This window comes from Nannobrachium achirus, assembly GCF_963921795.1.
Source record: "Nannobrachium achirus genome assembly, chromosome: 8".
Lineage (NCBI taxonomy): Eukaryota > Metazoa > Chordata > Actinopteri > Myctophiformes > Myctophidae > Nannobrachium > Nannobrachium achirus.
The window spans coordinates 30,007,832-30,031,051 of NC_137817.1; the positions used below are offsets into that span (position 1 = coordinate 30,007,832).

The 23,220-nt window shown below is 43.6% G+C and overlaps 1 protein-coding gene across 1 annotated transcript; it reads right to left on the reverse strand.

Moving 5' to 3' along the window:
• Positions 1–1,698: 1,698 nt before the first annotated feature.
• On the reverse strand, positions 1,699–23,021 carry col26a1 (collagen, type XXVI, alpha 1; the record flags this gene model as incomplete). Its single annotated transcript, XM_080731816.1, has 14 exons — positions 1,699–1,838; positions 2,319–2,403; positions 2,495–2,539; positions 2,711–2,746; positions 3,330–3,392; positions 3,569–3,621; positions 3,784–3,867; positions 6,917–7,042; positions 7,721–7,819; positions 8,146–8,272; positions 8,505–8,566; positions 20,864–20,967; positions 21,211–21,333; positions 22,849–23,021. The coding sequence occupies 14 exons, from the start codon at positions 23,019–23,021 to the stop codon at positions 1,699–1,701; spliced, it is 1,320 nt and encodes a 439-aa protein (XP_080587942.1).
• Between the last annotated feature and the right edge of the window lie 199 nt (positions 23,022–23,220).

Genomic DNA, 23,220 nt, shown 5'->3' on the forward strand with positions numbered 1-23,220 from the left:
AAAAGCACATTTGTTTATTGTTCATTGTTTTAATCTCATTTTAGCAATAGACATAGAGGCCTATACACAGATTACAATGCCTTACAATTACATGACAACAAAGCAAGAAAGCCTATTACACACTTGGCACATAGTTTACTGTGAAAGACAAGTCACATCAGTCATATCTGTCTGTAGCAGATATTTTGTAGGGCAGACAAAGAAGCTATCCGTTTTTATCCTGAAATATGTAACCCTAACGTTGTATAATTACACATCATTAAACACAACAAAAACAAAGACAGGTACCATCTAACTGACATTGAATATGCAGCGGGATAAGATCAACTTAATTGAACAGGTCACACTCCTTTCTGAGAAGACCAGCTTGGTCCCTCTGAGACGCATACACAATAATAAGGCTGCTGTTGCTGTAGGTACATCAATATTGAAGTCAATGTGCAGTCAGTCAATGTGTAGATTTTGTCCTCTAGCAGCCAAAATGCCTGAAGATGCATTGAAGCCAAGTGAGGTCAGCAGACACAGATCTAAACACTATTATTTCAGCATTTCTTACCTCCCTCTCCAGATGCATACTCTCCTGATGCTAATCACTCCAGCTAACTTATTTTAAGCAGCAGTTCTTGGCAGCTTGTCATGTCTTACCTCAGTTTTAACAAGGCAGAGGAGAGGAGAGCAGAGCAAAGAGTGGAGAGGAGAGGAGAGAAGAGAAGAGAAGAGGGAGAATGCATTTGACAGGCCAGCAAAAGATAACCACCGAGGTTGTTCAACAGAAAGTATTTAAAGAGAAAGAGTGTGGGCTGGGTTTGGCTCTCACACTCGAACATCATGCTATAGATCAGCCAGCAGCATAACTGACATCTGGAGACACTGTACAGCAGAGTGCTGAGGAAAGACAGATGTCAGGTCTCCTCATAACAGTTTATGTGATCATATTTCATTGAACAAGGTTTTTTTAAGTGCTACTATTAAAGTTATCCAGACAAAGGGAATACAGCAACACAGTGAGTGAACATGTGGACTTTACTGTACTTCAATGGATGAAATGCTCAGCATCTCATGTCTACAAAATTGTAATTTCAAGTAACCGTATTACGACAAATTTATTTTTACAGCAAAAAGAAGACAATACACAGTTACACACAAATTCTAATAGAGGTTGAAACAAAAGATATTACAGTACATAGTATGAAAATTGCACATCTAGTCAAGCAAATAATAATAATGATAAACATTCCTTACACACAGGACTGTTTCCGGGAAATCTGGGCCCCATGAAAAGATATGATACTATGCCCCTTAAAACATATAATAATGATAACATGAATAATGTGGGACCCAAACCTTCCCCTGGTCCAATGAATCATTATCATCTTTCACTGCTGTATGATAGCCCTGCACACCAACACACACACACACACACACACACACACACACACACACACACACACACACACACACACACACACACACACACACACACACACACACACAGATATATTTATACACAGACACCACACACACACACACACACACACACACACACACACACATTTACTCTAATGCTTGATTTATACACATACAAGCTCACAACTCATAATGCACCACAATGCAAAGCATTGTGAGCTTGTAGATATTTTGGGCCAGCGACACCGCTGTAGAGCAAAATATGAATCAAGCTGAAATGCTGCGGTGCCTTCAAGAAAGACCTTGTCTTTGTTTCTCTCCCAGTGTCTGAGGACGAGAAGGCGTTTGACTGGGCTGGAGGCGTTTGGTCTTAAAAGCAGAGAAAGACAGGGGATCCAACAGACCGCCAAGTCCAGATCCTTCTGGGCTCTCTGTACCAAGACAAAGAAAACACAAGAAAACAAATATACAAAAGGCCCTTCAATGTTGTAACTGAATGAATGAAGAATTCATTCTCAATAATCATCACCAAATAACACCATTCATAGGTAAACGGAATGCTCTCCTTAAAACACGCTCGACCGTTTGGTGGGGTGGTTCTTGTATTCTTGTGTTTTACTGAGGATAAGGTTAGAAATATGTTTAGGGTTAGGCATAGTTTTATTTGGGTTAAGATTGGGAATAGGGTTAAGTTTTGGCACCGTTTTACTGAGGTTACCTTTAGGAATAAGGTTTGGTTTAACCGTTTAGGCATAGTTTACAGAGGTTACGTTTAGGAATACCATGCAGAGACCGTTCTGCCGTATAGATGCCCAAGACGACTGTGTTTTGGGGCGAACGTTCTAGTATTCCTTTCATATACATTTGAAGTCAGACATCAATCTTCCATTTTTAATCTTCATCCTCCTTACCATGAATGCCGATCATGTGTTCTAGGATCAGAACCCTCTCGGCGAGGATCTTCAGAGCCTCCCTGAGCTGCTGAATGCCTTCGCCCTGAACAGAACAGCAGCACAGGATCAGTCTATTTGGGAACATTGTTCAGCTTAGCTCAGCGTGGAACAACATTAATACTGCATTCTCTTACCTCAGACAAGCCCTCCCCTGGTTCACCCTTCAGCCCTGGGGATCCCTGTGAATGCAGAAAAATAATAATGCCAGCAAAATAATAACGCCAGCCATGTCATGTGGGGTGTGTGTGTGTGTGTGTGTGTGTGTGTGTGTGTGTGTGTGTGTGTGTGTGTGTGTGTGTGTGTGTGTGTGTGTGTGTGTGTGTGTGTGTACAGAACCGATTTCTACTCACATGTAGGCCTTGCTCGCCTCTTAAACCTGGAGGCCCCTGGTAAAAATAATAATAATCGTCATAATGTTACACATTACACACCTACATGCTTTAGTGTTTTAAATACCCCATTTCCCCAAATATCCAATATTTAATCACAGGAGATCAGGTTAAAAGTCAGAGGCCCAGGTGAAGCCCAGTACCGAGGTGATGTGACATGGCTCCTCTGATTAGTGAGGTCAGGTCTTGGAATGAAAGAGACGGATTAGTCATGGCTCGGAGCCTTTGAAGCGAACCTTGTTCACCTTTTGCATGTGTTAAAACAATGTTTGACAGCCAGGGCCATTTATCAAATGGAATCAAAAGGTGTTATGATAGAATCCAATACATTGAACCCACTAATCTAATATATTTTTCTTTACCTCCTAAATCCGTCTTCTTTGTTGACCAGGGTCCCCCAGGGGTCTTTACTTGGTACCTCCTTTTCCCCTCTACACTAAATCGCTTCATCAAATAGATTTACACTAAACCTAAATCTCAAAACGTGTTGTGAGCTTGTAGACCTGAAATTTGTGTGCAAAGTTCGCCTATGTCATGTCCAGAAAGGGAACACTGTGGTGGTTAACTGTCAGGAACTCACTCTTTCTCCTAGATCTCCCTTTAGCCCAGGATCTCCACCCTTGCCTTGTAAACCTCTTTCACCCTGAAGCACATGAAACAGAGAAATACACATTATGTTGTCTGCGTCAATTAAGAGATTCACTGCATGGACACGTTTTCATATCTTCAATAATCATTAATGAGTGAAATCATCTCTGTCGGAGGACTCTCACCATCCCCTGGGCGGGCCAAAGTCCAAACAGAATAATCAATACTCACATCTTGCCCCGGAAGACCTGGGATCCCTGGAGGTCCCTGTGGTCCTGGAGGGCCTGTCATGTCACAAACATTAAACAATACGATAGTTTCCAAGAGATGTCATATTTCAGAGGAATTTTAGCATGAACTGTTCTGAATTGAGGAAATGTTTTGAGCATAGTGGTTCTGTGATGTTTTTCTGTCTGTGACAATTGGAAACAGCAGTTAGGGTGTACCTGTGGGCCCTCGAGGGCCAGATGGACCTGGAGGGCCTGGGATTGTCTCAGGAACCCGAAGAGTTGGATGCAATGGGTTCTCCTCTGGACAACACACAAACAATACATTTAAGAGACAGTTCGGGTTTTGTGCTACTAAATAGAAAAGTAAAGAACATGTGTAGCTATCTTTTAGTCGTCCAGGGACCTTTGTTGAAAATACAACATCCAAACTACAAGGTCTTTTGACTAAGAATTAATTGCGTTCAGAACAAAGACTCTTCTTTCACAGAAAGATTAAAGTAAACAAACAAAAAAGTGTTGAGTGCAATGTTTTTGTTAAAACAAATGTTCTTTTCTTGAAAAGTTAAAGCTCTATAGTAATTATTGCTATAGAGTGTTCAGAAACGTGCAGGGGTCTCCCTGCGGGTTGCCAATTTCATCCAACCAGGAAAAAGAATCCATTCATCAGTTTGAAATTTATACTGTTCCAATTCTAATTTTGTCTGCTCATTTCTTTGTGTAATCACTGCCACTTTCATGTGTACGGTGTAATCTATATTAGTTATCTCTCCTGACTGGACAAAATTGGTATCCCAAAATGTATTTTCTCTTTTCTAAAGAGACAGATAGACCTCTGTTACCAAACACACATGTAGCCTATAGCAATGATTCCTTTTTAACTCATTTAAAGTCAAGCATACTTTATGACAGCAATGTTACTAGTTAGCTACTGTATGAAACATGAACCTTTACTTCAAATCTATAGTATTCTGCATTCTAATCTGTGGTACATTGTGTTTCATTAAGGCCACTGCCACCCTTAACCCTGAGTTGGCATCATAAACAGTGTGAACATGGAAATCTATACTTGCTGCCAGAAACATTGGTTTGACAGACAATGCACCCCCTCCTCCCTCCTCCCCTCCCTTCCTTTGCTTTGCGTGCACAGTGCGCACACACGCACGCACGCACGCACGCACGCACGCACGCACGCACGCACGCACACACGCACACACACACACCCCTCCTCCTCTCTCTCCAAAACTGTGGAGCAGAAAGCAGGTGTGACAGGAGTCAGGCCTATTTCCCAGAGCTTATTAAAACCTGACTGAGGTCCGCTGAAAAACACATTAGAGCAAGAAATGGATTTACAGATTGTTAAAGAAATGTTTCCCTCTATTTCCCCCACACACCTGCTTCTTCCTATCTTATTTCAACACATAGGAGCGATTACATTTCCCAGAGCTTGTCATGAAGATCTGAATGGGACCCCAGCAAATCTTTTAACCATTTAACTAAAATGATTGTGTGCAAGAGTGACCTTGACTAAACGGCGGGTGTCCAGAGCATTGAAATAAAAAGTAGTTTATCCTTACCTAATGGTTAAGATCTGAGGTCAAATAATCTAGCCTAATGCTAATCTTGAGATAAGTTAGAGGTGAGTTAAGAAAGATTTTCTAAACAGTTTTGGGTCACATTTCATATATCTAGGACCAAGAGTCAGGATAGAGGTTAATGGCTAAACAGGGCTTTAATCTGCCATGTGAAGGTGAGATTGGTAACAAGTGGTCAGTGCAAAAGTGGCCTTATTACAAGCCCCAATTTCAGTTACTGTGCCGGCATTGCTGAATCTTTGGTATATTCTTTGCTTTGGCGCATCAATGACGTGGTTTACATGACTGTTCGGTATAGGTAATGTTTAAACCCAAGCAGTACTTCACTATCCACTTCAGTACTTGAGTTCTGTATCAGTTTAAGCCCCATGAGATAGCACAGCTATGCACAGTTATGAATGCAGTCCACTAGACTAAAGGGTTGTAGCAGAAGCAAAATTCCCCCTGGAACCAATTTTATGATGTTAGTTTCCCCTTGCCTGGCTCCCTCCCCCTGGAGAGTTTATATGAGTGGCAGAATATCTCCTCCCCTGTTTATAACGGGCCCAGTTTGGCCCTGGGCCCCAGCCCATTCCCCCAGCACAGACTGTTGTGCTGACAGCTAACAAATTAGGCCTGATTTACAGCCAGTTGGCCCCCACAGCCAACATGGTCCCACAGACCCAAATCTACATAGTTCCAGACCCACAGACACAGTCTCTGGCTTATAAAGACAGACCCAGCCAAAAGCTTAATCGGAGCCAGCAGTGCTCATGAGCTGATGATTATGGCATGGGCATCTACTGCCCTCCTGTGGTGACCAATGAGTATTGAATATGGGAGCTTAGTATTCTACTGTATTGGTCTACAGTTCAACACATTTAAATATGTGTATTTTATTATGTTTACTATGAAAAGTAATACAAATAAGATCAGCTAATTGTTATATTTTAACATTACTGAACTTGAGGCGGTAGTGGCTCAGGGGTAGAGAAACCGTCATTAGAACACGGAGGGTCCCCGAAAGGTTCCCAGTCCGATCCCGGGCTCCCCCAGAGTTAGTGTCAAAGAGTCCTTGAGCAAGACTCTGAACCCCTAGTTGCTCCCGGTGAGCAGGTTGGTGCCTTGCATGGTTTCCTCTGCCATCGGTGAATGGAATGGGTGAATGTAATGAACAATCTCTGTAAAGCACCTTGGATAAAGGCGCTAGGCTATATAAATGCACCATTTACCATTTTGTGGTGTTTATCAAAACCTTAAACTAATCATAATCATATTTGTGACAATCACCTTTGATAAAAGTGCCCTATCTTAACCCATTTCCCATAATAAATACTTTGTCATATGGTTGATGATTGTACAACCAAGGAACAATATGATTCATATATTCATGAAATTGATAAGTTAAATCTCTGAAAATAGGAAAGTACCCAAAGTCATTTTCCACAAGTAAAAAAACAAACAAAAAAAACAAACAAACAAAAAAAAAACATTACTTGTAGTTTTGGAATAGGCAAAAACCATCCAATTTTAGATTTACTTATTTTTGTTTCATTTTCTCTGCAGTTATATCTAAAGTTGAAGTTATTCTTCTTCCAATACTGATTTTGGTGACAAAATGTCAACATGCATGCAAGATATCTCACAATCTAATGGGCAGATTGCAGGATGAATCCTATTGATCTAAGTGGCATCATGCCCTCTCCTCTCTAGCACCACCCATGCAAATATTCATTTGGGTTTTGCTCTAGGAGCCAGGGGTGGGGTAACCGACTCACCTGACGGATGTATCCCAAACACATCACCTCTAAGTGGGATAGAGGAGTGGGACCCTGGGAGCCCTGGAGGGCCAGGAGGGCCAGGAAGACCCAACAGCCCAGGTGAACCTCTCTCCCCCTTTGGCCCTGAACATTGTGGACAAATGTGATACATGCTAATATTACAAAGATGTACCGGTAATAATACAATGTGAAATCAAACTGGACAAAAAGGTTTTTAAACCATGATTGATTTTGACTGAAGTATTTATTAGAAGTTTGCATAGGAAACGGTACAGTTACATGACAGAACAGACGGTTGTGCTGACAGCTAACAAATGAGGCCTGATTTACAGCCAGTTGGCCCCACAGCCAACATGGCTCCACAGATCAAAATCTACATAGTTTCAGACTATTAATAGTGATTCTTGCGCTATGAAAAAAGAACTTGCTGTGCTTATTCAGCCACTTACATACTGATAATATAATTGTGTCTAACCAAAAAAACATCACAAACAATTCCAAATCAGCATCTTAAGTCCGATTTGCACAGGATTAGTTTAATCTGAGATTCCCAGGTAAAATGTAAAGATCAATGAAGTCGTCTGCTTTTTTAATCCCGTGCGAATTGACCATGTCTGTAATAATCACAGACGACGTGGGGTAAAGATTACATTACCCCTCGTCCTCAGGTAATGTTAGTCCAAAGCGAATCGGACTTAAGACAATAAAAGAGCATTGACCATAATTATTCACTTTTCCATCCCCCAAGTATGATGTAAGAGCAAAATGTCCACCGAGTGAATATGGAATATGGAATTTCACCTATGGGTCCGGGAAAGCCTGCTCTCCCAGACGGTCCAGGGGGTCCAGCAGAACCAGGAAGCCCTGGTGGTCCGACAGGCCCAGGAGCCCCCCTTCCTCCTTGGTAAAAAAAAGGAAAACACCATATAATATTCTGTACCATTTCTGACCAATTTCTTTGGGTATTGGACAAATGCACTTGAATGGTAAAAAGTTATTGGAGTGCATCTCTCCACTCCGACATGTCTCCTTTCCGACATGTCTCCATTACGACACTAACCCTATCTCTAACCCTAAACCTAACCCCTATGGGAGTGTCGCCACTCCGACAATAAGAAGTCAATTTCGGAGTGGCGACATGTCGGAATGGAGAGAGCCTCCCAAGTTATTGCATACATTTAGACTGGACTCTAGAGCATTAGCGAGTGGCTTTTTTCCTACATTACCTGGCGGTAGGTATGATGGGGGTCCTACAGGAGTGGGTTGGGGTACATCCACCTCATTGTCTGAGGACCCCTCTGGTAAATGGTTCACCAATGATGTAGAGGAAGTTGTGTTCTCTAGCAGTTTTATCTGTATACACACACAGCAGATACATCTGCACTTTGTAGTATATGTGTATAGTCTGTACATTGATTAATGAACTGGCTGACTGGCTGGCTCAGAGACACTAAAAATATCAAATTCTCTCCGGGAATGAGGGCTCTTCGGGAACTTCAGGACTAAATGCATAAATATTCTTAATGCCTCCACTTTTATATATTTTATATCCATGCATGGAAGGTTGATGTGAGGTCGACATTACCTTGGACTCAATGGCATGCAGTCTGCTGCTCATATCAGTGAAGCTGGTGCAGTTCATACACTCTATAGGAATTAGAGAGAGAGAGAGAGAGAGAGAGAGAGAGAGAGAGAGAGAGAGAGAGAGTGAGAGAACACACTTTAATTAATGTCTTATAATCTGTCAGAGAGGTTATGTGGCAGAGAGAGAGAGGGAAGATTGATGTACAGTCTGTGCACAGAGATATGAGGCTACAAAAGAGAGACGGCATGATAATTAGATAATTATTATTGATTATAGACCTCACACACACATAGAGCATCGCAGTTTAAGCCCCGCCCGCCCTCACTCCGGTGTCGGAAGCGTTTTCCCCCATGCATTTCATCCATAGACATTTCATAAAGTATTTATTTAAACGTATTTTAAGCCTCTGACAAAGCCACCCCGGCTGGTGGGTAATCATGACAATAAACACTATTTTTTGCATGCAACGATTAATTAGAAAGCTGAAAAAAAGACAAGGGTACAACTTGTATCCTCGTCTTTTTTTCAGGGGGCGGGCGGGGCTTAAACTACGATGCTCTATGCCCCCCTTCCTTCCTTTTCCTTCCTTTCTTTCTTTTATTACCCGTCATCATCTTTTTTGAGCAGTGGTCACACCACTCCTATATGTAGCTGTGTGTGTATGCGGCTATGCATAGACATATAAAGGTAGACGCCTCCTCCGACAGGGGGCGTTGGTAAAAGAGGACTGGCAAGCTTCCTGAATTCTGAAGGACGCTTCCTTGGGCGTGACAGAATGGGACGCTCGGTAGGCCAATCAGATGCGGGACTGGCGCTGGACTGGCGGGACTCCCTCTTTCCCACAGCAGGGGGCAGAGTGCGTTCCACAGTTCCACAGTTCCGCACTTCCGCCAGTAATGTTTTACCAGTTGCGCCAATGAACTGCAATGGCGGAGGAGGTATCTAGCTTTTTATACCTGTGTGGCTATGTGTGTGTGTGTGTGTGTGTGTGTGTGTGTGTGTGTGTGTGTGTTTGTCTGTCTGTAGTATGTAGCCTGGGTACCGCTGGGTGACCAGAGAGGTGCTGTTGAGCAGCCTTGAAATGTGCACGCACACACACACACACACACACACACACACACACACACACACACACACACACACACACACACACACACACACACACACACACACACACACACACACACACACACACAGCCTTGAAATTAATCGACACCACCGCTCAGTTCACACTGGTGTGACTTTTTTCTTGTCTCCTGGCAATGCCAGCAGTATGTCTGCACAATGCAGAACTGGTCATTCCAAAAGACACAAGAACAATGACCATCAAACAATATCAAGGAATTTACAAGAAAATCTTCCTTAAATCATGTCCCTCACTTAGACAGACTAAATATTATCAGATCTGTCTTCCCATTCTCTCTGTCCTTCACTGTCCAACACACTCATACCTACACACATGCGAGCGAGCGAGCACAAACGCACGCTCGCATACGTGCACACAACCAAGCACACACACGCACACGCACGCGCGCGCTCACGCGCGCACACACACACACACACACACACACACACACACACACACACACACACACACACACACACACACACACACACACACACACACACACACACACACACACACACACACACACACACACACACACACACACTTGACTTGAACATCTTCTGAGTCGGCATGTTTTCTCTCTGTCTGCCCACTTGCAATGCCTCTCTGTGTACCCAGACACTGGGAACACATTCTCTACTAGATACACCAACGTCTAGGGGTTACACATACCTTTCCACTCACTCACTCACTCACTCACTCACTCACTCACTCACTCACTCATTCACTCACACACCGGCACACTTTGACTGGCACATCCCGTTGTGCACCAGTTGCCAGAAGCTATTTTGCCCAATCTCTTTCACGAACCATGACACTCAACAGTCAAGCCATTAGTTACAGCAACGCAGACAAATTATGTTTCTATAGCAATCTTGGAACCCCGCATTTATTCTAAATACTGTAAGAACCTAAATAGCAACCTCGAGGCTCTCAAGGATCATAAGTAGTGTGGAATGTCAGCTGTCCGTTCCACAGATGGAACCCACCCACACTGCGGTCATAGTGAGGATACCTAATGAGGTAAAATGCCAAGAACTAGGAACAACTGGCACTCATAACGCAAAACACGAAACAAAATGAGCCAAACAGCTATGGTCTGCCGAAATCATAGTCTCTGACCACAGCACAACAGCCATTGAGGTTTTCACTTCACAGAAATAGGACAGGATGTGTGTGTGTGTGTGTGTGTGTGTGTGTGTGTGTGTGTGTGTGTGTGTGTGTGTGTGTGTGTGTGAGTGTGTGTGTGTGTGTGTGTGTGTGTGTGTGTGCGTGTGTGTGTACAGTATGTGCGCGCGTGCGTGTGTACATGAGTGCACAAGTATATGTCTACAAGTGTGAGTATAATCCTAGTATGTGGTTTTCCAAAGACTTCCAAGTCCCTGATTGGTCTAGCCTAGAACACATCCACAAACGGAAACAACAATCAACACAGCTCAGCCCAAAACACATTCCTTCATCTGCCCACATACTGAGCACTGCTGAACTACTGTGCTTATCTGAGGCCAAAATGACCCGTATGAGTCCTTTGTTGTGTCTTGCTAGAAGTTGCTACTGAGGTTTCCTTAATGAGGAAAAGACCTGATTAAACATGTTTGCATGTTTTTGCTCTCCCTAATGACCTCACCCGGCTCACCAGAGCCTTCACAACACAATACCAAGGTTTATGACTAACCACAGGCAGCAGGGGTGTCGCACCAAATTCTGGGCCCTGGGTGGGTACAAAGATTCACCGCGGGCCCCCCATGAATGTTCTTCATAGGGGGAGGGGGTTTAACCCATTTAGACTGAGAACGCATTATTAGGCATTATTTTGTGCTTTAACTATTGAAAAATAGCAAATCTACAAGCTCACATAGCTTGTAGATCTGCTATTTTTGAAAAATTCTCTTCAAAGTCTTAATATTTCAAATCCTTCGAAGGTTTTTTGAAAAACCTATGTTTCTATTTCAGTGATGCTCAAACCTTTTCATGTGAAGGACCCCCAAAATAATATGTTTTTGGCCATAGACCCCATCTCAAAATATTTAGTTCCAGGGACCCCCAGAAGCAAAATTTGAGTTACAAATGTTCACATAAATTCAAAGATTTGCACACATTTTCACGACTTAAAGCAGATCTACAAACTTGCAGCGCGGCACTCGGTGCCACGCTGTGAGCTTGTACATCTTCTATTTTTAAATAGCTAAAGTATAAATTACTTAAGGCCCCTCCACCTTGGGCCTAGTAACTCAGTCCCACTTTCCCCCCCTCGTGACGTCCCTGACAGGCTGCAATGTGTGAATGGGGTTCCATTCCCCATCAGTCATTCACCACTGTCTTATTGGATGCACTTTGAAGTATAAAGCTACTGAGAGCTGTTAGTGAGGCCCCCAAATTTCGAATGAGTTAACTTACAATGTCCCTTTCTCATCTCCCCAGCAAGGCCCTGGAATGAAGCTGGGATCCAGGCATCGCTTATTATATCATAAACTTGCACCACAGGAAAACACCAGAGCTGAGTCAATATACCATAAATGTGAACCAGAGGAAAACAACAGTGATTTCTAGGGTAGGCAGGCGGTATTTCTGTTTTTGGAGTTGGAATTTAATTACATTGGGTTAGAAAGCCAAACTTCCGTTGTGTGAGAGCTGATGCAATGTTTAGAATGGGACCACCATCTATAGAGAGTGTTTGGGTGCATGATTACACCACGGCAACATTAAGAAAAGTTATTTTTCTTGGATTGTTCTCTGCTCATGGGAAAGGTTCAGAATCATGTTGTCTTTACTAGGAAGCCAAATAAATAGGAAGTATAGAAAGTATGTCCTGCTCCATAGGGAAAGGAACTAAGGAAGAACCAGGTTTTTGTACAGCAAGCCTAACTTCATCAGACATATTTGATACAGGGGAGAATTAAATGATTACATATGGATCACAATTACCATCTCTTTTATCATAGAAAACAAAATAATTTGTGTAGAAAAATCAGAGTTCTGCTAGTTGTAAAATGCAGAATTGTCCCATTATATAACTTTTAAATGTGTCAGCCTTCTGAATTATCTACCAGTTGTACTCAGAAACCTTACACCACAATCAGCAATAGCCTACGGATATTTTTGTTAAATTAAACTATTTATGCCCCGGCAAAATAAAACAGTTTGTATTTACTCCTGGTCCTCCAGAACGGATGCAAAAGTGGTCGCGCCCCCTAGTGGAGGACCCCCACCACTGCAGCGCACATAAAATGCCGTAACTCGGGCTAGGAGCGACCGGGACAGCCGCGGCCGGAACCCACGCGTCCGCCTCGGTGGAGCGGAGACAGCCGTATGTAGGACCCCCGCCACTGCAACCCGCTAAAAAGGCCGTAAACTCCGCCCTCCAGCGACCGGGACAGACAGGGCCGGCGCCCAGGGGGGCCCCGGGGGCCCAGCCACCCCCGGGGCCCCCAGCGGACCCCCACGCCACCGGGGGAAAAATATGGGACAATAGTCAAAAGTAGCCGATCTACAATTAACTACTCCACTCCACGGCCCGTGGTGTATACATGTGACCTGACAGTCGCTTATCTCCCGATTAGGGAGTCTTACTGGTTTCATATAAAGAATGTATCTACAGTATGTGGATCTTTGGACCAGATTATCAATTCATTATATGTTGGATACATTTATTAAAATTATTATAATTATAATTATCTGCCAATGTTTCATTTAAGCAAACTACTAACCCACTATTCATGAATTTTCCCTACCATGATTTTACACATTTAAAATGTCTAAATTTTCATCCCACGATTTTGTAACCAATTTTTCACCCGGTGTCAATTATCTAATGTAATCCTGGGCGCTACACTCCTTCTGCCAACCTGGGGAGACAACGGACTGACCTCATGCTTCCTTCTATGCATGAGGAGTCCAAGTCACTTCCTTTCACCTGGGGGGAGTTTCCCCGGTTGGACGTAGCGCGTGGAAGGAACACATTATTCCAACCAGTTCCTTTCCCCTCCATCAGGCGCTCCGGCTGGCCAGGGGGAGGCAGTATAGAGACCAGGATTACTGCATGTTTTTGTGAGGGTACCTACCCTAGGAGACACGGGGAGAACCTGAAAACTCCACAAAGAAAGGCCCCTTTGCCAACCCCACTGGCACTGATTGGAGGAGAGAACACGCCCCCAGCGCCCACAGCGTCCCCGGCGGTAATCGAAACCAGGACCTTTTAGCTGTGAAGTGACAGCACCATACCGACTGCGCCACCGTGCCCCTTGATTGTACATTTTTTACAGTAAGTAGTATTAAGGAGTATTACACAGTACCATGTTCAAATCACTTTTTGTCCTTCCCTTTCTTAAATACTGACACAGTCCAGACACACACGCATGCATGACGCGCGCGTGCGTGCGTGCGTGCGTGCGTGCGTGCGTGCGTGCGTGCGTGTGTGCGCGCGCGCGCATATGTGTGTGTGTGTGTGTGTGTGTGTGTGTGTGTGTGTGTGTGTGTGTGTGTGTGTGTGTGTGTGTGTGTGTGTGTGCACCTACACACACACACACACACACACACACACACACACACACACACACACACACACACACACACACACACACACACACACACACACACACACACACACACACACACACACACACACACAACCACAAAACAAACCATGACGCACACAGCTCTGGATGCTAATTTCCATAGACACTAAATACCTGTTCTGTCTGCATGTGGACAGCCATGGGTGGAAGATTTATTGAAACATCTTCCTGGACCAACTTAAGAGGGACTGTCACATTCCCAATATACACAAAAGCGAGTGCCATGTGTACAAGTGTGTGTGTGTGTGTGTGTGTGTGTGTGTGTGTGTGTGTGTGTGTGTGTGCGTGTGCGCGCGCGCGTGCGTGCGCGTGTGCGTATGTGTACTATACGGTTGGCTGACAGCCCCTCAGGCCTGGCTGCATGGAGCATGTTGTGCATGTGAACAGCCAACACCCCCCAGACCCATGTGCATGCCTCTGTGTTTGCATGCGCCCACGCATTTACAAACATACCCTAAATCACTGTCAGACTGTGGTTGGTCAGTCAGACTAGCTAGAGGGCGGTGGTTAGAACGTAAAAGCGATGTTTTTGGAAACCAACATGACCAGTTCTGTATTGCGAGACGATTCTGCCCTTTTTCATCTAGCTGCTGGCAGGCCACTCTCCATTTTACCAGCAAGCCTCGTGAAGCTTTACCAGGATAAGCCATGCAAAAAAGAATATATATGTCTGCTATAAAATACTCATAAAACAGTGCCATCCTTTCACACGGACGGAGACACGGTCTATCACTACTAGTGATAATGACGAATTCCCAACAAAGAGTCGATATTCAACTCTCTTTCCCCCCTCCAGCATCAGGCGTAGTCATAATACAAATGAAACAATGACAGTACACCCTCAACAGGAATGTCTCTAATTTCTCTGTCATTCTCTCATACATTCAGAATGCAACCACTCATCCCATCACCATTCACCAAGTCCAACCCTGCTACCAAGACAACTACCAGTTCATCTTAGCCAAACGGACTTGAGTGGCACTGTACTTGGTGCACTCTTTTTTTATTTACACCAAAACCTTTTCACCAAAAGTAGCCATTGTGGGTTGTACGGTAGATCGGCTATTTTTGGCGATTGTTCCCCCAAGAATAGGGATGCTGGGGTTCAAGTGGTTAACACACCGACAACACAGCAGTCACCATAGAGATGGATGCCCTTCTCGCTCCACAGACATACAGTCATCCTCATACTATGAGGGGATGCTATGTGAATTTTGCATGGATAGACATGGAGCTATGCATGGAAAATGGCAGACAATAGTGTATGTTTCTTTTCTTTTTGCTTTGAAGTATTCTGTAGCAGTGCCCAGTGAAAGTCAGAAGACCATGAAGGAGAAAACGAGAATTGAATACAGCAGACAACAGACGGATGAAGATCCTGACCCGGTATCGTCTGTCTGGCCAATAAAATCACACAAATGGTTCAGACTAAAGCCGATTTATATTTTGTCGTACAGTCTAGAGCTGAAAATAGCCAATCTACAAGCTCACAAGCTTGTGAGCTTGTAGATCACAAATTAAGCATGACACGGTGACCAGTGACAGACAGGTAGACAGAGGAGAAAAGGCAGAGGGGCAGATGGTAAGAAAGACAGTAGACAGGAAGGCCCGACAAAACCCGGTGAAAGATATGCAAAGGCGCAGCAGGCACGCGGAGAGACGAACCATCCATCAGCTACGCCAGACCAGAGCTGGGAACAGCTGAGCTATCCCATAGCTCTCCCCGGGGTCAGAGGTTACTGTCTGACCTATATTTGAGCACAACCAGGGCTGTAAGAGAGACATCAGTCATATACCCTTGAGCTGCAACGGTTGTGGTCTGAAAGAGCACATGTGGGATACAGTTCTGTTTTACCACTTTACTCAAAGGAGCCGAGGGATGGAGGTCTGACAGGGGGTAAGGGAGTGAGATAAGTGGAAAGAGGACAGGAATACAGAAGACTGTGAGCTCAGCAGGGGTTGTCATAACAAAGAAAAGCTAAGGGCCAAGTGGGAAAAGAAGAGATCTGGATTAAAAACTAAAGGAAGACAGTTAGATTTACTCTGGGTCACAAAAAATGCAAGTCGAGGTAGAGAGGGATGAAAGGTACAAGGTAAACAGTGGGTGCTTGCCTGACAATTCGAGATGATCTCTACAACAATGGAGTCTAATACTTTTAGCTCACTTTCTTCTTATCCCATACCTCTGAGTTGGAGACGGGAATCAGTGACTTCAAAACCTTCACAGCTGTGGTATGAACGTTTCACATACTGAAAAGAAGAAAGGAACATGTGCTGTGCAACTACAGTACAATCAGCATTGAACTTATTAAGCCCATTTCCCTGAACCTCTGTATACGTTCAGGGGTCACTGATCCCATCAGGTTTTGTCGAGGGAGGTCCTGGCACCAGCTCTTGATAGATTCTGTTCCCCATATCGGCAGAAATTACCCTCAGTCCCTCTGGTTAATATGATTGTGTGTGCAGATAGGCATCAGGGTGCTGCTGTGACAAAATGAAGAGGGGGCAGGGGCTAGCGGCAGGGAAATTACTAACACATTTCTCCTAAATGTGTTCCATTCCGTCATGTGTTAGCACAGGTCCAATGAAAGTAAACTGTAAATCTTGTGATGCACTGTACACAGGCAGTCCACACTAGACCAATACTCTTGTTCTGTCAAAAAATATATATACGCGGTCAGGGTGTCACCGAAACATATTCAGAAAACACCCACATTCCTGCAGGGAGCACGTACCAGTTCAAGCTTTGCAACAATACAATTATGTGGCCACACAATCCCCAACATATTTAAGTCTGTTATATTTATAAAGCTGTTTAACCCAACAGAGCCAAAAACAAGAAAGCCAATTTCAAACATGCTAAAGGCGTCATGCCGATTAGTTTCGGCGTTGTGCAAAAGAAAAATCATGCAATCACTCAAAAAACCTACATTACTGTAAATACATCGCAAAAACGTAGAAGAGCTCTTTGAAGACAGGAATAGCAAATTAGCTATTCCATTCCATCTTCTCATTCTGTCGTTTTTGTTTATATGATAAGGCCCAATGGTGACAAGAGTTTTGAGTCAAGGAGAAGGTGTCAAGGCAGAGCAGATGAAACAAGAGAACATGTAGAAAGGAGAAGGACAAAGCATCTCTTGAATGGATTCAGACAAGACTCCAACCCCGGGCTCCTTTGTGTGTCCTTTCTCTGCATCTCTGGGGATCCAAGAGACCTCTGATGTCAAGCCAGAATCACATCAAACCAAAACCAGTGGTGATGTCATCTTCAGTGGGTAAGACTCTCGTCTCTGTCTGATAAAACAACTGGTGTGAAGTTCCTTTTTGGTGCTCAGAAGTGCACATTGGGTGACAAACATATGGATATATGCGCTCGCACGTACGCGCGCGCATGCATGCATGCATGCATGCATGCACGCACGCACACACACACACACACAAACGCACGCACGCACGCACGCACGCACGCACGCACGCACGCACGCACGCACGCACGCACGCACGCACGCACGCACGCACGCACGCACGCACGCACGCACGCACGCACGCACGCACGCACGCACGCACGCACGCACGCACGCACGCACGCACGCACGCACGCACGCACGCACGCACGCACGCACGCACGCACACACACACACACACACACACACACACACACACACACACACACACACACACACACACACACACACACACACACACACACACACAGCAAATTGTGTTGCTGCCATTATCAACAAAAACAAAAGCATCCTTCCTAATGCCAAAATCAAGAATTCCATGCTCTGGTTTTGGACACAAATTACACCTATTCTTAGACCAGAGTTGGCTTCCATTGCATCAGAATGCAAACGTAAGTTGGAGTAAACTTAATCTCCATGGTTTTTCAGTACTGCAGTATGATCATGTCCCATAATAAAACCTGATCTAAGCATGGTCACGTTTATTACGGAGGCCTGGTTGCAGAGTGTCACGCTCATTAATTTCAGTGGGGCCACTTTCCCACAGAACCAGCCCTGCTGCTGCCGTAGCTACAAGCAGCAGCAGCTGGACCCAGCTAAGCTCTCCACACTTACATCTGATCTGACCCCTCAACCCTCCTTTACAGCCGTTGTTGTTTTTCCTTTCTTTCTTTCTTTCCTTTCCCTTTACACTTTTACCTTCTTGCCATTAATTTCTCTGATATTTCTCGCACCTCGTTGGACATGCACTCTCCTTTTGTGATACATCGGTCTCCTCTGTGTCTCTGCCTCCAGCAATCTGACCCCCGCCAGGCGCTGTGCCTCCCGTGTCTCCCTACATCCTCCCTCCACTGAATGTGAAGCAGACTGTCAGTGACATCACCCTCAGTCTGTAAGGTCTCCTTATTGAGTAGAACCTGGCCTTCTCTCTTGCCATATGGAGGTGATTTTCCTTGTGCTTTACCCATTAGAATGTGCAAATACCTTATAACTCCATTGATCCTCCTGCTTATAATAGGTTTCATATATGTATAGTAAGCCAACGTACCCCTCCCTCCTATTGTTGTATTCCACTATTTGAGTTTGGTTCCCTTCTTGTGTACTGCCCGGTGCCTCCTCAGCAGAAATGTAAATACTTTCTTTAATGTGTGTTTTTTTCTTATTTTCTTATTGAGAAGTGAAACCCGCATACCCTTGAAATGTGTTGTCTTTTGAGAAAAAAAAGAACTACAGCAAAGACTTTGAATCAGTATCTCTGGCGGTGCGCCTGGGTGAACCAGGCGTTCTGCAAAGACAGCATGGAACATTGGGGGGGACGGGAAAGAAGGAAGAAAAATAACAAAAAATATGGGCAAATGTGAGAAATATTGTGATACATTGTATTGTTATTCATAAAGTGCTCAATAAAACAAATATTTTCAAAAAAAAAGAATGTGCAAATACATTTCAGCAAAGGTTAAACAAACAGCCAGATTACTTCTTCTCACTCCTGCAACCACTTTGGTCTCAAATGAACCATAATCTCTGGCATTACCGTCTCGGCGGATATACCTACATGTTAATCTTTATGTTGGAATAATATATGGGTGGGCAAATAATGGCTTCTAAAAGCTTTTGGGATATGTGCACAAGTTTATTTCATTAGAAATTATTAGTGTGTTTTCTTAACTTTCAGAAAATCTGGCGGTCCAAGTGCAACAATGTGTAATTATGCAAAATGGAGCTAGGTGTGGGTAATTATCACTAACAAGCACCAGCGCTTTCATTGATGTAACTGTTGTTGTTGGAACCTGGAATGGATACATTTAGACAGTGCATGCCAATGTGTTCAATGACATGCTAATTACTGTATTTTCACCTCTCCAAAACCTACCAAGTTGTTGGATGTGATACCAATTAATGACCAAATTGCAGAACAGTTCAAACAACTGTGTCATGGCCAGTACAGCACAACTCAACAAAGTTGCAACCGTATCGGACAGTGTCTCTGTTTCTGAATTTCTGAAAGAGCTGTAATTGAATGCATTTGTTTCAGTGTGCTGATGAGCCAGTGAATATCCTAGAAGTAAAGCAGTTGAGACAGACAGCCTGACATCAGTCTTCCATCCATCCTCCCACTCCATTTCCTCTGACTGACTCCTGGTGGCTTGCCCCGGGGTGAAAACCTCAGTCTTTACTGGGCTAACAGTCTGCGGTCTGTGGTGTCCAGGAGCAGCACTCCCCATGAGCAAAATACCCACTGCTTTCCACTTTAACAAGCTTCTCCACTAAACGTTTCTTTGAGGTTTTTCTTCCACTTGACTAGCTGTGCTGCATCTATGGCCATATTTAGACGGAGGGACAAAATGGCTTTACTTCTGTCTGTCTATGTAAGAGCATATAGTGATAATACAGGCTTACAGTCAGTGGTTCTGAACTGTTAGTTGTATATAGAGGCACACCGGTGTGGCTCGAAGTCACTTCAGGTGTACCTTGATATTTTTGCTCAAATGCTAACATCTTTGCTCCTTGGCCGGCAACTGTTGGTCTCGTAATTTGTATTCTCCTATAAATGGCTGAAAACCACTGCAGTAGACAAAAGTGCCAGGAGGGAAGACAAAAAGAGAGATGGAGAGACACAGACCCAGAGAAAGAGACTGGCATAGAGAGACAGAGAAGGGGAGGGGGGAGTCTATGCTTCCTTAACAAAACAGAGAAGAATCTTAAATACAGGGCTATAAAGATGCAGGTACAAAAACCACAGACCACGGCACCCTTTCAATTGTCCTTTTACTGCAGTGCATGATCCAAAGTCTAATCTAAAGCATGCTCTCAACTTTAATTCAACACAAGTTTAAAATGGTATCTAAAAGCCAAGTGCTTCACAGTAGCATCATTGCCAAGCTATATTACCAAACAAACAAAAAAAGTCAGTGATGTGGGTTAATCTCCTTGGGACTGCTAACAAGGCACAGATGAGCAATACTTTGAATCTTTATTTCAATCTTTGAGTGATTTAGATACAGACCACATTTTATAGCGCAATCCCTTTTCTTCACTACATGAGAAGTAAGCATCTGGCAGAGTCTGTGATGGGTGGGGGGGGGGGGGGGGTTGCTAGATACATCTGATACAACACAATCTGTAGTCATTTTGTATGCTTTCAGAGATAAATGAACACTCTGGATTTAACTGTGTAGGGAAGATGCTTACCTTCACGACACTCTTCTCCCACAAAGCCAGGGCAACACTTCCACTCCAGTGCTGTGACAAGCCTGTAGGCAACTTTATAGGAAGGCCTGACCAGAGTCCTGTAACTGGATTACAACACATAGTCACTACAGGAACACACACGCACGCACGCACATCATCACACACACATTAATCACTTATTTGTTGTATGACAAATAGCAAAAATATAGCCATTGTACAAACACACTCTAAATGTATGTGTTTTAGCAATGTGCTTGTAGATCTGTAACTCTCTTTTGAAAAGTTCTGAAACATTTTGTACAATTTTAAAAAATAATTTAAAGATTCTGCAACAAACAGTACAGTACCTGATTAGCTTGGCACAGGGTCCAGGCCATCGACAGCCCTGAAACACTCTTTGAACTGTGGTTTCAGTCCCATTGTGCACCTGGCACGTTACTGTTCTGGAAACAGTATACTGACACCAGTTCCTATAGAAACACACAATGGAAAAGATCATACAACAGCTCTACGGAGATATGGAAGAGATTATTGCGACCGTAAGGTCGCAGTTTAGTATGAAAACCTCCACCGGCCGTCCGTCCGTCCGTCCGTCCGTCCGTCACACACGTCACACCTTTGCCCTGCTCAATGTATACGTGTAACGCCTGATACTGAGGTGATGTGTCACTGTGACATCACAGATACTGAGGTGATGTGTCACTGTGACATCACAGGTGAGATCGCAGTGATGTCAGATACTCAGAGCAGGGATCTCCATATTTAGGCATAAACAGGTGACATCACAGTGATGTCAGATACTCAGAGCAGGTATCTCCATATATGGGCATAAAATGGATTCTGTTAGGGATCTCCATACTGTATATGGGCATAAAAGGGATTAGTGATGTCAGATACTCAGAGCAGGGATCTCCATATATGGGCATAAAAGGGATTAGTGATGTCAGATACTCAGAGCAGGGATCTCCATATATGGGCATAAAAGGGATTCAGATGGAGATTCAACTTCAATGAGTAACAATGGCAAACTGTCAACTGCCCGTATGTCTTGATAATTGGTAAAACAAACTTTTGGCCTATTTGTGGCTTATCATCACATCCAACCATCTTAAGATACTCAGCTAGTGGGGAATGCTCTCTTCCCTGGTATACTAATAACCATTTCCAGTGCTGCGTTTTGTTGTGAAAGACATTGATATTAAAAACAATATTCTGTTAAAATAATGTCTTATATATACACCCTTTAAGTCTGTGTGTGTGTGTGTGAACAGTTTTGCAAATATTGAACCAATGAAAAGTATTAAAAAGCACTTCTGACCAGACCTCCTAACTCCATTGGATCCTCAAAACTGTCAGTCAAACCACCTACTACCTTTGGAGATTGCTGTTTTTTCTGTCATTGATTAGAATGACAAAGTTCAGACACATTAATGGTCAAAAACCTCCTAACTCTACTTGAGCTGTATAAAGTTACCATACCAACTTTGATGAGTCAGTATTGGTTGTTCTAAAAACATGTCTTTTTTCCTCTGAAAAGATAATATTTTGGACATCTGGTTTGTGGTTTCTGCCAAACAGCAGAGATATCATATTATATTAAATTATATCACATATCATATCGTGTATGTCATATCATATCATATCATATCATATCATATCATATCATAGGCCTATATCATATCATTAATTCAATTCAATGTTATCAAAGTGTCAAAAAACAACAGGGACAATTTACATGTATGTAGAGCAGAGACCCGACATTAACATCCCATAATTATCATATCATATACAACATAACTTGTTGTACACCCAAACTCAATCTGAACTTCAAGATGGAATGAGTCCAAAACGTTCAAAACACCTAAATGCATTGTTACCCAAACAACAAATTCATTCTATTTAAATTTTAAATGTTGTTTTGAGTCCTCCTCCTCAGAAAAAACTATGCTAAATAGCCTACTGAGTGCAAGCCAATCTGGACTCACCTGAGTTGGTTGTTGTGTGATCCGGTACCCGGCGGTCCGGCGGTGATGCCGCTCGGTTCTGATTTGACGCGCTGCACAGTTACCCCAGGGAACTGATAAATGAAGCCAGTTCCCACCGAAACACAGATTAAACATATCCACACGCACAGCGCGTACAAGACCGTTATTGCCATGGCTTAAATGTGATGTATTCCTTATAGAGATATTCGTGGACTTTCAGCTGCACAGAACAGAATTCAGAATTAAATGTTTACCAAATTATTATCCGAGGTGGAGCAGAAATGGCATGAATGAACAGATCCTGAGCGCTCATAAGTTGCCCGACAGAGAGATGAACTAGCCTACTTTGGAAAGCAGAATGAACGCCACACA